This window comes from Carcharhinus amblyrhynchos, unplaced genomic scaffold (genome assembly GCF_965287045.1).
Source record: "Carcharhinus amblyrhynchos unplaced genomic scaffold, sCarAmb.v2.hapA scaffold_852, whole genome shotgun sequence".
NCBI lineage: Eukaryota > Metazoa > Chordata > Chondrichthyes > Carcharhiniformes > Carcharhinidae > Carcharhinus > Carcharhinus amblyrhynchos.
Window position 1 is genome coordinate 34,558 of NW_027650592.1, and position 13,591 is coordinate 48,148.

A 13,591-nucleotide genomic window follows, 5' to 3' on the forward strand; every position below is an offset into this window, starting at 1 on the left:
GTGTTGCCTGTAGTGGGAACGGTCATGGGACTGGGGGCAGGTAATCACAGACAGGTTCTAGCTGACGTCATCACAGCTAGGCTCTTGCTGACGTCATCGCGGCCAGGCTCTTCATGACGTCACGGACAGGCCTATTTCCCCTGATTGGCTGAGGCGCCTCACGTGTTCCCTTTCTTGTCCCGCCCCCCCCTCCGCTCTGAACCGGAACTGGAGGCTGAGGCCGCACCGGAAGTGGCGCATCCGCCAACCCCCCTAAGCGGGCTGAAGTTGGCCCCGCCGAATAAAGGATAACAGCCGTGCTGAGGCGGGGGTGGGTCGCTGCAATGGATTCGTGGGTCCGCTTCACGGCGCAGAGCCAGGGCCGGGAGCGCATCTTCAGGTAAATTCTCGGATGGAAACCGGACTCGCGGCCGCCGGGGGGGCGGCCGAGCGGGACTCGCAAGATGGTGGCCGCCCGTCGCAACCCAACCTGCTGGCTGGCGCCTAGCCCCGACCATGTGTGTCACCAATTGGTGGAGTGGGGGCCGCCCCTGTGCCGCCATTGGCTGCGCCCGCTTGTCGCTCAAAGCGCTCGGCCACGCCCCCACAGCAAACTCGGGTGAGAGCGCAGAGTGGGGGCAATTACAACAACAACTTGTCCCTCTGCAGTGCATGATGCACCCAGACATCAGAGAGCCTGACAACAAGCAATTAAACCCAATATATATAAATATATACCTAATACAGCAACTAAACACCTTTAAATGATACATATATACCTTCAACTTGTTCCTCTGCTGTGCAGGATGCGCTCAGACTAGAGTCTGGCTCACAGAAATTACAGTAAGAAATCTGACAACACTGGGTTTAAGTCCGACCGATTTGTTTGACAGTAAACTCACAAGCTTTCGAGGTTTACCTCTTCGTCAGGTGAATATATTTCATCACCTGACGAAGAGGTAAACCTCGAAAGCTTGTGAGTTTACTGTCAAACAAAACGGTCGGACTTAAACCTGGTGTTGTCAGATTTCTTACTGTGTTTACCCCAGTCCAACGCCGGCACCTCCACGTCGCAGAAATTAAACAATTATAAAATGTTAAGTTTATTTATAAGTCAGAACTAAGGCTTACGTGAACACTGCAGCGAAGTTGGTGTGAAATTCCCCTCGCCGCCATACTCCGGCGCCCGTTCCGGTCAACGCACCCTAACCGGCACGTCTTTCGGACTGTGGGAGGAAACCGGATCATCTGGAGGAAACCCACGCAGACACAGAGGGGGAGAACGTGCATACTGTGCGCGGATAGTGACCCGAGCTGGGAATGGAACCCGGGTCCCTGATGCTGTGAGGCAGCAGTGCTAACCCACTGTGCCACCTGATGCCATAGTGACTAAACACATTAAAATATGTCAGCTGTGACTCTCACCAACTTTTACAGATGCCCCATAGAAAGATTCTTTCTGGTTGTATCACAGCTTGGTCTGGGCTCCTGCTCTGCCCAAGACCGCAAGGAACAACAAAAGGTCGTGAATGTAGCCCAATCCATCACACAAACCAGTCTCCTGTCCATTGACTGTGTCGACACTTCCCACTGCCTCAGGAAAAGCTGGCAGCATAATTAAGGTCCCCCCCACCCCATAACACACCCCGGACATTCTCTCTTCCACCTTCACCCATCAGGAAAAAGATACAAAAGTCTGAGGTCACGTCCCAACCAACTCAGGAACAGCTTCTTCCCTGCAGCTGTCAGACTTTTGAATGGACGTACCTTGCATTAAGTTGATCTTTCTCTGCACCCTAACTATGACTGTAACACGACATTCTGCACTCTCTCCTTCTCTATGAACGGTATGCTTTGCCTGTATCGTGCACAAGAAACAATACTTTTCACTGTATGCTAATACATGCAACAATAATCAAGTCAAAAATATATCTTCAAGCTATCTGTACTCGTTAGAGTTTAGAAGAATGAGGGGAGATCTCATTGAGACGTATAAGATGATGAATGGGATGGATAGGATAGAGGTGGAAAGACTCTTCCCGCTCAAAAAAGACAGTAGGACTAGGGGGCATAGCCTCAAGATAAAGGGGAGGCGGTTTAGAACGGAGTTGAGGAGGAACTTCTTCACTCAAAGGGTGGTGAATCTCTGGAATTCTCTGCCCGTTGAAGTGGTGGAGGCTGCCTCGCTAAATATTTTTAAGAAGCGGGTTGATGGGTTTTTGATAAGAGAGGGGATTAAGGGTTATGGGGAGAGGGCGGGAAAGTGGAACTGAGCCACGACAGATCAGCCATGATCTTATTGAATGGCGGGGCAGGCTCGAAGGGCCAGATGGCCTACTCCTGCTCCTATTTCTTATGTTCTTATGTTCTTATTTGATTTGATTCATTATTGTCACGTATTGGGATACAGTGAAAAGGATTGTTTCTTGTGTGCTATACAGACAAAGCATACCATTTATAGATGAAGGAGAGAGTGCAGAACGTACTGTTACAGTCATAGCTAGGGTGTAGAGAAAGATCAAGTTAATGCGAGGTAGGTCCATTCAAAAGTCTGAGAGCAGCAGGGAAGAAGCTGTTCTTGAGTCGGTCGGTACGGGATCTCAGACTTTTGTATCTTTTTCCCAATGGAAGAAGGTGGAAGAGAGAATGTCCGGGGTGTGGGGGGATCCTTGATTATGCCGGCTGCTTTTCCCCGAGGCAGCGGGAAGTGTAGACGGAGTCAGTGGATGGGAGGCTGGTTTGTGTGATGGATTGGGCTACATTCACAACCCTTTTGTAGTTCCTTGTGGTCTTGGGCAGAGCAGGAGCCCAGACCAAGCTGTGATACAACCAGAAAGAATGCTTTCTATGGGGCATCTGTAAAAGTTGGTGAGAGTCGTAGCGGACATGCCAAATTTCCTTAGTCTTCTGAGAAAGTAGAGGCGTTGGTGGGGCTTTCTTAACTATAGTGTCGGCGTGGGGGGGACCAGGACAGGTTGATGATGATCTGGACACCTAAAAACCTGAAGCTCTCGACCCTTTCTACTTCTTTTCGGAGGGAGTGCAGAGAGATGTTGTTTTGGTGGGCAGGCGGGGGAACAATGCGATCCACCCTGAGAACTCTACCTGCTTTCCTCATCTTGGTATTTCAGGACTGCACAGTACGCCTCCGCTTTAGCAGCATTCTCGCTGCAGAAGAGTGGGGCAAGTCCGGAGTTGGTTCTCCGCATCAAACAGTTGGAAGCTCACCTGAGTTTGGGACGCAAGCGTAAGTACAACAACTCGAACTTCAACACCACTTTACAGAGTAAAGCTCCCTCTACACTATCCCCCCATCAAACACTCCCAGGACAGGTACAGCACGGGGTTAGATACAGAGTAAAGCTCCCTCTACACTGTCCCCCCATCAAACACTCCCAGGACAGGTACAGCACGGGGTTAGATACAGAGTAAAGCTCCCTCTACACTGTCCCCCCATCAAACACTCCCAGGACAGGTACAGCACGGGGTTAGATACAGAGTAAAGCTCCCTCTACACTGTCCCCCCATCAAACACTCCCAGGACAGGTACAGCACGGGGTTAGATACAGAGTAAAGCTCCCTCTACACTGTCCCCCCATCAAACACTCCCAGGACAGGTACAACACGGGGTTAGTTACAGAGTAAAGCTCCCTCTTCACTGTCCCCCATCAAACACTCCCAGGACAGGTACAGCACGGGGTTAGATACAGAGTAAAGCTCCCTCTACACTGTCCCCCCATCAAACACTCCCAGGACAGGTACAGCACAGGGTTAGATACAGAGTAAAGCTGTACTGTGAACTTTCTTGTGATATTTTGAACCTTGTGATATTTGTGGGTATATAGTTGGGAATTTTCTCACCTTAGTATTAAAAGGTTTTGCATTTGGGTCCCTCCAGAGAGAATGCTGTTCTGTCGGATGATCAGTGCTGAGGGAGCGCCGCACTGTGGGAGGGTCGGCGCCGAGGGAGCGCCGCGCTGTGGGAGGGTCGGCGCCGAGGGAGCGCCGCGCCGTGGGAGGGTCGGTGCCGAGGGAGCGCCGCGTTGTGGGAGGGTCGGTGCCGAGGGAGCGCCGCACTGCGGGAGGGTCGGTGCCGAGGGAGCGCCGCACTGCGGGAGGGTCGGCGCCGAGGGAGCGCCGCACTGCAGGAAGGTCGGCGCCGAGGGAGCGCCGCACTGTGGGAGGGTCGGTGCCGAGGGAGCGCCGCACTGCAGGAAGGTCGGCGCCGAGGGAGTGCCGCACTGTGGGAGGGTCTGTGCCGAGGGAGCGCCGCGCTGTGGGAGGGTCGGCGCCGAGGGAGTGCCGCACTGCGGGAGGGTCGGTGCGATTGGTGTAACAATGCAAACAGCCGCAGCGTTTTGTCTCTGCTTTTCCTCACCAGTGTTTCGGCTGGGTAACTCTGCGGAAGCGCTGGAGGCTGCAAAGCGGGCCATTCACCTGTCGGACCTGGTGCTGAGGTTCTGTGTCACCGTCAGCCACCTGAACCGGGCGATGTACTTCGCGTGTGACAATCTGCTGTGGGCTGGGAAGGTGGGACTGGCTAGTACCCTCGACCAGGACAAGTGGAGCCAACGCTCCTTCAGGTAGATCGAACTGCTGTCAATCCACCCCCATTCTCCAACCCCTCCCCGTCTCCCTCTTCCCCTCCTCCCCGGCTCCCTCTTCCCCTCCGTCCCGGCTCCCTCTTCCCCTCCAACCCGCACCTGTCCCTTGGCCCGCCCCTTGGTCTGCCCAGACCCTGTCCCTCGACATCACCCCGCACCTGTCCCCAGGCACCCTCCCTCCCCCGGCATTCCCTCCCTCCCTCCCTCCCCCGGCATTCCCTCCCTCCCTCCCCCTCCCTCGGCATTCCCTCCCTCCCTCCCCCTCCCTCGGCATTCCCTCCCTCCCTCCCCCTCCCTCGGCATTCCCTCCCTCTGTCATTCACACCCGCTCGCTCACACTCACTTACTCTCCCTTATTCTCATTTCAGTCCATAACCTGCCGTGTCCCCTCTTTGGGAAACACCCCGGCCCAGCAAGAGCTTTGCAGCTTCTTTCAAACTGCTTAATTACCTGTTCTTGTTAAATACGTTCTTTCCCAGGAGCAGCAGCAACCAGACTGCTCAGGGTCAGTATCATTTAAAAAAAATTCTTCCAGAATGTTCTTAATCCTTGAACAGTAAGAAATGTCACAACACCAGGTTAAAGTCCAACAGGTTTATTTGGAATCACGAGCTTTCGGAGTGCTGCTCCTTCATCAGGTGAGCAGAGAGGTAGGTTTCACAAACACGGCAATATAGAGGTCAAGACACAATTGCACGCAGATGGTTGGAATGCGAGGTACTTTGGGATCTTGCCTGCTTGCTTGCATCTTAGTAGAAAGTTGATGTCTCTGTCGATGTGCGTGGTCTTCTTGGAGATCCACTTTGGCCATTATCGTGCAATGGTGTCGTGGCCTACGTATGCCATGTTTGTGAAACCTATCTGTCCACTCACACAATGACCATCAGACAGACCATTGTCCGCAGAAACCTACCCAGCCTTCAGGGGAACAGTGACCAGGACAGCGCACCACCCTGCCACAGCAACCTCTGCAAGATCATCGACACGGATGCCATCACCACACGTGAGAACACCATCCACCAGGTACACGGTACGTACTCTTGCAACTCGGCCAACGTTGTCTACCTGATAGGCTGCGGGAAAGGATGTCCCGAAGCGTGGTACGTCGGGGAGACGCTACGACAGCGGATGAGCGGGCCCCTCGCAATAATCGCCAGGCAGGAGTGTTCCCTTCCAGTCGCTGGCGGGGGGGGCATGTCAGCAGTCAAGGGCATTCAGCCTCAGATCTTTGGGTAAGTGTTCTCCAAGGCTGCCTTCATGACAACACAGAATTACCGAGCAGAAACTGAAAGCCAAGTTCCACACGCGTGAGGACAGTCTCAACCGGGATCTTGGATTCATATCACACTGTCTGTAACCCCCACCATTTGGCCTGGGTTTGCAACTCTCCTGGCTTTGAGACAATGCACACTTCTTTAACCTGTGATTATCCCTTTCTCCGCTCACACTGTCTGTACCTGGAAGGACCTCGCATTCCAACCATCATCATATAATTGTGCCTTGGCCGCTATATGCCGTGTTTGTGAAACCCGCTCTCACCTGATGAAGGAGCAGCACTCCAGAAGCTCGTGATTCCAAATAAACCCATTGGACTTTAACCTGGTATTGTGAGACTTCTTATCGATGAAGGAAGAATTTACAGGGTTACAATTAATACTGCAAAGAGGTTTTGCCTTGGAAATGATGCCCCACCCAGTGGAATATCTGCTACTGCAGTCAATCTTAATTTGGCCCTCCAGGAACAGCGCCGCCTGGAGGGGCTCCTAATTTGAGAGCAGCAGACCATCCGTATTCACCGCCCTCTAGTGGCAAGGAGGAGGCTGGGTTCGATTCCCAGCACGTTCTCCCTGTGTCTGCGTGGGTTTCCTCCGGACGCCCCTGCTTCCTCCCACAGTCCAAAGATCCCCCTACCTGTCCTGGCTTTGAGACAGTTCACACCTCTTTAACCTGTAATTATCCCTCTCTCCCCTCGCAATGCCCGTGCCTGTAAAGACTCGCATTCCAGCCATTGTTGTGTAATTGTGTCGTGGCCTTTATACACCGTGTTTGTGAATCCATCTCTCCCTCACCTGACGAAGGTCATGATGTGGAGATGCCAGCGTTGGACTGGGATAAACCCAGTAAGAAGTCTCACAACACCAGGTGAGAATAGTGTTTCCGAAAGCTTGGGGGTTTACTGGTTAGACTTTAACCTGGTGTTGTGCGACTTCCACCTGTGATTCCAAATAAACCTCATAGAAACCCTACAGTACAGAAAGTAGCCAATCAGCCCATGAGTCTGCACAGACCACAATCCCACCCAGGCCCTACCCCCCTATCCCTACATATTTTACCCGTAATCCCTCTAACCTACACATCTCAGGACACTAAGGGGCAATTTTAGCATGGCCAATCAACCTAACCCGCACGTTTTTGGGCTGTGGGAGGAAACCCGAGCACCTGGAGGAAACCCTCGCAGACATGGGGAGAACATGCAGACTCCACACGCACAGTGACCCAAGCCGGGAATCGAACCCAGGACCCTGGAGCTGTGAAGCAGCAGTGCTAACCCACTGTGCCGCCTGTTGTTGTGAGACTTCTTGCTGTGCCCACCCCCAGTCCCAACGCCCGGCTTCTCCACCTCATTTAGACCTCGAAGGTGAAGCGTCTTCTGCCTTTAAAGTATTCCCCCTCCTCTCCTCTCCTCTCTCCCCCACAGGTACTACCTCTTTGCCCTCATTATGAACCTCACCCGCGACGCCTACGAGATTAGCCTGCTGACGGAACGCGAGGCCCGGAGCCGGGGCAAGGCAGGCGTGGAGGCAGACGGCGGGGCGGAGGCGCCGCTGGGCAGGGCCCGGGTGCGGCTGGGCCTGCTGTGCCACGTGCTGAGGAACAACCCCCCCTTGCTGCTGGACCTCCTGAAGAACTGCTGCGACCTCTTCATCCCCCTGGACCGGCTGGGCCTGCTGCGCACCAGCCCCGGGGTGGTGGCCTTCTGCGGCCTCTCCTCTTCCGTCCTCTCCATCCTCTCCATCTCCCAGCCCTGGCTCAAGCTGAAGCCCTGAAGGAGCACGGGCGAGCAGGGGGGGACGGGGGTGGGGGAGGAACCTGGTAACTGCCGGCACGCCACTGAGAACAAAAGACTTGGTGTCCCATCGCTAACAGAGACTGAGCGTTGACACTGCTACGACGGAAGCGAGACAGGACTTGCATTTGGGACTGCCAACGGCAAACAGAGTATACTTACTTATTTCATAAGACACAGGAGCAGAATCAGGCCACTCGGCCCATCGAGTCTGCTCCCCCATTCAATCATGGCTGATATTTTTCTCATCCCCCATTCTCCTGCCTTTTCCCCATAACCCCTGATCCCCTTATTAATCAGGAACCTATCTATCTCTGTCTTAAAGACACTCAGTGACCCGGCCTCCTCTGCGGCAAAGAGTTCCACAGATTCCCCACTCTCTGGCTGAAGAAATTCCTCCTCATCTCTGTTTTAAAGGATCGTCCCTTTAGCCTGAGGTTGTGCCCCCTCTGGTTCTCGTTTTTCCTACTAGTAGTCCGCTCTATCCAGGCCTCCTGTAAGTTAAGGATCGACCAAAGAGGGGCGTGGGCCCGGAAGTCGCACACGGCCTCAGAACTCGGCAAATTTCACTTGTCACCCCGAAAAGGGGCAGGTTGTTGGATCTTTTGGCCTTGCACTCATCAGGACAAACGCAAGAGATTGAGTTTCGATCCGTCGCGATGATCCACACTCCGAGAGGTGGTGGTGGATGGGTTTGTGCGTCGATTCTGATTGGCCCCACAGTTGCCAATGGATAGAGCACCGTAGAACCGTGGGTTCCCCAGTGACTCAAAATAAAACTGGTGTAAGGTTTGTTTGTGTTTCTATTGATTGCAGACAGCGGGTGTGCGAATGTCTCTGGGTATGTGTCGATGAGTCGCATTTTAGAGCTGGAACTATCAGAGAATCCCAACAGTGCAGAAGGAGGCCCATCGAGCCTGCGCCAACAACAATCCCACCCAGGCCCTATTCCCCACTCTCTGGCTGAAGAAATTCCTCCTCATCTCTGTTTTAAAGGATCGTCCCTTTAGCCTGAGGTTGTGCCCTCAGGTTCTAGTTTTTCCTACTAGTGGAAACATCCTCTCCGCGTCCACTCTATCCAGGGCCTCGCAGTATCCTGTAAGTTTCAATAAGATCCTGCCCTCATCCTTCTAAACTCCCAACGAGTGCAGACCCAGAGTCCTCAACCCGTTCCTCATCCAACAAGCTCTTCATTCCAGGGATCATTCTTGTGAACCTCCTCTGGACCTTTTCCAAGGCCCGGCACATCCTTCCTTAGATACGGGGCCCAAAACTGCTCACAATTCTCCAAATGGGGTCTGACCAGAGCCTTACACAGCCTCAGAAGTCCATCCCTGCTCTTGTATTCTAGTCCTCTCCACATGAATGCTAATATTGCATTTGCCTTCCTAACTGCCAAACGATGCAAGCGCAGCAGATGGAAGTCGCGGGCAGCCAGGTCTCCAGACGGAGTGAGCGGAGGTCGGCCCCAGGATCAGATGGCAGGCTCTGCTCAGGAATTGGGGGGGTGCCAGAGAGACGAGATGTGCCGTCCATTGTACTGGTGCCTGACCCTTCCAACCCTGACCCTCGTCATTCTCTGCGGACTACAACCTCTTGTACTTTGCCTCCAGATTGCTTCTTCCCAGTCCTCGCAGCCCCCCAACCTCCCCCTGCGAGGAGGAGGCAGTAGGGGGCACACAACGGGGGGGGGGGGGGGGGGGGGGAAGGTGGGGAGTGTTTCCTTCATCCTTACATAGTGTCCAAAGTTGTGCAGGTTAGGGTGGATCGGCTGTGCTAAATTGCCTCTTGGTGTCCAAAGATGTGCAGGTTAGGGGGATATTGGCCGTGCTAAATTGTCCCCTTAGTCTCAGAGGGACGTGCAGGGTAAATGCACGGGGTGGGATTGTGGTCAGTGTAGACTGGATGGACTGAATGGCCTCCTTCTGCACTGCAGGGATTCTATGAGATGTCACTCAGCCCAGAGTTCTTGCACCGTGTCGCTGCCCCTGGAATACTGAAAACGCTCCCCTCCCTTGCCCCAGTTGAGGGGGAGGTACGTGATTATTGAGTGGGATTGGGATCGCCCGTGGTGCCTTCCCCAGCCAAATAGCTCGCCGCCTTGCAGCGCCCCTGGAGCCATTTTATCGATCGCGGCCACACACACGGGAGGAGGCGCTACGGAGCACTGCGTGTCTGACTGGTGATGGGTGCGATTGTCGCTCCCCTCTGTAAACTGTAGCTGTTGTTTTTATTTTAGCACACGGAACACACTGTCTCCTCCCACCCCACCCGGGACAGTCGGGGACACGAGTGACGCGGGTTTGATGATGCGTCACTCTGTCTCTCAAGACAGCTCTTTCCGTGACGTGACAATATCATTTCACTTATTTTGGTACCTGCTTCCAAGGGGCTGAGAGTGAAATACTGAATAAAAGGGGCACGGCGGAGTGTGTTTGTGTCTGTGTCTGTGTTACAAGTGATAAAGTTTACTCGTTAGTGTCACAAAAGGGCTTCCATTAACACTGCAGTGAAGTTACTGTGAAAATCCCCAAGTCGCCACACTCCTGTACGGGTTCACTGAGAGAGAATTTTAGAGTCTTGGAGGTTTACAGCAGGCAAACAGGCCCTTCAGCCCAACTTGTCCATGCCACCCCTATTTTTTAAACCCCTAAGCTAGTCCGAATTTGGCCCATATCCCTCTATACCTATTGTACCCAGTAACGGTTTTAAAAAGACAAAATTGTACCCGCCTCTATCAATACCTCTGGCAGCTCGTTCCAGACACTCACCACCCTCTGTGTGAAAAAATTGCCACTCTGGATACTTCTGTATCTCTCCCCTCTCACCTTAAACCTGTACCCTCTAGTTTTAGGCTCCCCTAACTTTGGGAAAAGATATTGACTATCTAGCTGATCTGTGCCCCTCATTATTTTATAGACCTCTATAAGGTCATCCCTCAGCCTCCTACACTCCAGAGAAAAAAGTCCCAGTCTATCCAGCTCCTCTTTATAACTCAATCCATCAAGTCCCGGTAGCATCCTAGTAAATCTTTTCTGCACTCTTTCTAGTTTAATAATATCCTTTCTATAATAGGGTGACCAGAACTGTACACAGTATTCCAAGTGTGGCCTTACCAATGTCTTGTACAACTTCAACAAGACGTCCCAACTCCTGTATTCAGTGTTCTGACCGATGAAACCAAGCATGCCGAATGCCTTCTTCACCACTCTGTCCACCTGTGACTCCACTTTCAAGGAGCTATGAACCTGAACCCTCGATCTCTTTGTTCTGTAACTCTCCCCAACGCCCAATCATTAACAGGAAGGATGTGGAAGCTATTGAGAGGGTGCAGAGGAGATTTACAAGGATGTTGCCTGGATTGGGAGGCATGCCTTATGAAGATAGGTTGAGGGAGCTCGGTCTCTTCTCCCTGGAGAGACGAAGGTTGAGAGGCGACCTGATAGAGGTTTATAAAATGTTGAGAGGTATAGATAGGGTGGGTTCTCAGAGGCTATTTCCCAGGGCTGAAATGGTGGCTACGAGAGGACACAGGTTTAAGGTGCTGGGGAGCAGGTACAGAGGAGATGTCAGGGGTAAGTTTTTCACTCAGAGGGTGGTGAGTGAGTGGAATCGGCTGCCGTTGGTGGTGGTGGAGGCGAACTCGCTGGGGTCTTTCAAGAGACTTCTGGATGAGTACACGGGATTTAATGGGATTGAGGGTTATAGATAGGCCTGGTAGGTAGGGATGTGATCGGCGCAACTTGTGGGCCGAAGGGCCTGTTTGTGCTGTAGTGTTCTATGTTCTATTAACTGAGTAGTAAGTCCTGCCCTGGTTCAAGATTCTAAGTTTATTATTGTCACAAGTAGAATTGCATTAACACTGCAATGAAGTTACTGTGAAAAACCCCTCGAAATCCACCCCCCACCCCCCCATTCGTCTGAACTCCAGTGAAAACAATCCGAACCTGGTCAATCTCTCCTCATACATCAGTCCCACCGTCCCCGGAATCAGCCTGGTAAACCTTCACTGCACTCCCTCGAGAGCAAGAACATCCTTCCCCAGAAAAGGAGACCAAAACTGTACACAATATTCTAGGTGTGGCCTCACCAAGGCCCCTGTATAATTGTAACAACACATCCCTGCTCCTGTACTCGAAACCCCCTCGCAATGAAGGCCAACATACCATTTACCGCCTGCTGCACCTGCGTGCTTACCTTCAGTGACTGTGCAAATCCCCTAGTCACCACACTCCAGCACCTGTTGGGGTACACTGAAGGAGAATTTAGCACGGCCAGTGTAGCTAACGGCATGTTTTCTGGACTGTGGGAGGAAACTGGAGCATCCGGAAGAAACCCACGCAGATACAGGGAGAACGTGCAGACTTCACACAGACAGTGACCCAACCGGGAATCGAACCCGGGTCCCTGGCGCTGTGAGGCAGCAGTGCTAACCCACTGTGCCATGTATGCATCCATCTGTACAGCAACTCCCCACGCCTTAAGCCATCCCAAAACACCTCATGATCGATAGAATGCCTCTTTTGAATTTTACTTGCTGCTGAGGTGTAGGTAACACAGTGGGCCAATCCCACACAGCAAGATCTCAGAAATATCAGTTTGAGAATACATCATTTGTGTTGGTGGGGAGAGTCATTGGCCACACGTCTGACCAGTGTACTGTCAGTGGGTCAGTACTGACGGAGTGCTGCACTGTTGGTGGAGCTGTAAGCATGGAACACTGTGGTGCACCTTCAGCACCGACCCTCCCACAGTGCGGCGCTCCCTCAGCACCGACCCTCCCACAGTGCGGTGCTCCCTCAGCACCGACCCTCCCCACAGTGCGGCGCTCCCTCAGCATTGACCTACAGTGCAGCACTCCCTCAGCACTGACCCTCCCACAGTGCGGTGCTCCCTCAGCATTGACCTACAGTGCGGCGCTCCCTCAGCACTGACCCTCCCACAGTGCGGTGCTCCCTCAGCACCGACCCTCCCACAGTGTGGCGCTCCCTCGGCACCAAGCCTCCCACAGTGCGGCGCTCCCTCGCCACCGACCCTGCCACAGTGCGGCGCTCCCTCGGCACCGACCCTCCCACAGTGCGGCGCTCCCTCGGCACTGACCCTCCCACAGTGCGGCGTTCCCTCAGCACCGACCTTCCCACAGTGCGGCGCTCCCTCAGCACCGACCCTCCCACAGTGCGGCGCTCCCTCAGCACTGGCAATCTCCAGCTGGGTGGACTGGTGGGAACTGAACCCCAAACCTTGTACTCAGAAGCAAGAATGGGCCCAGGTGAGCAACAGGGATAAGGAGAAGGAGTAGGCCATTCTGTCCCTCCATCCTGCCCTGCTGCTCAATAAGGAAATTGTTCATCTGATGGGAACCTCAGATCTGCATCCTGAATCCAGGATCCTATCAGCCACACCCTTGCTTACGAGGAATCTATCCATCCCTGCCGTAAAAAAAAACTTAAAAAAACTGATTCTCTCGCCTTTCCAGAAAGAGAATTCCAACTAACTCGCCAGGCTGTGCGAGATTAGAACCGCGACTGGCCTCCATTTCCAAAGGATGACTGCGTATTTTTCAACAGAAACGCAAGAGGTAGGTGATGGCCCAGAGGTATTATCGCGAGACTGTTAATCCAGAAACTCAGCTCATATTCTGGGGGACCTGGGTTCGAATCCCGCCACAGCAGATGGTGCAATTTGAATTCAAGAAAAAATATCTGGAATGAAGAATCTACTGATGACCCATTGTCGGAAAAACCCATCTGGTTCCCTTTAGGTAAGGAAATCTGCCATCCTTACCCCGGTCTAGCCTACGTGTGACTCCAGAGCCACACAGCAATGTGGTTGACTCTCAACTGCCCCTCCAAGGGCAACTAGGGATGGGTAATAAATGCTGGCCCAGCCAGCAACATCACTGTTGCAATGTGGAACTGCCCTCAATGTACAATACAGAAAG

General features: G+C 53.1%; 1 protein-coding gene across 1 annotated transcript; it reads left to right on the forward strand.

Annotated features, from left to right (window-relative positions):
* On the forward strand, positions 1-8,442 carry pex11b (peroxisomal biogenesis factor 11 beta). The gene is made up of 4 exons (XM_080184648.1): positions 1-379; positions 3,111-3,226; positions 4,361-4,562; positions 7,282-8,442. Exons 1-4 carry the CDS (start codon positions 324-326, stop codon positions 7,628-7,630), a joined length of 723 nt encoding a protein of 240 aa, XP_080040774.1. The 5' UTR covers positions 1-323; the 3' UTR covers positions 7,631-8,442.
* The last annotated feature ends 5,149 nt before the right edge of the window (positions 8,443-13,591 follow it).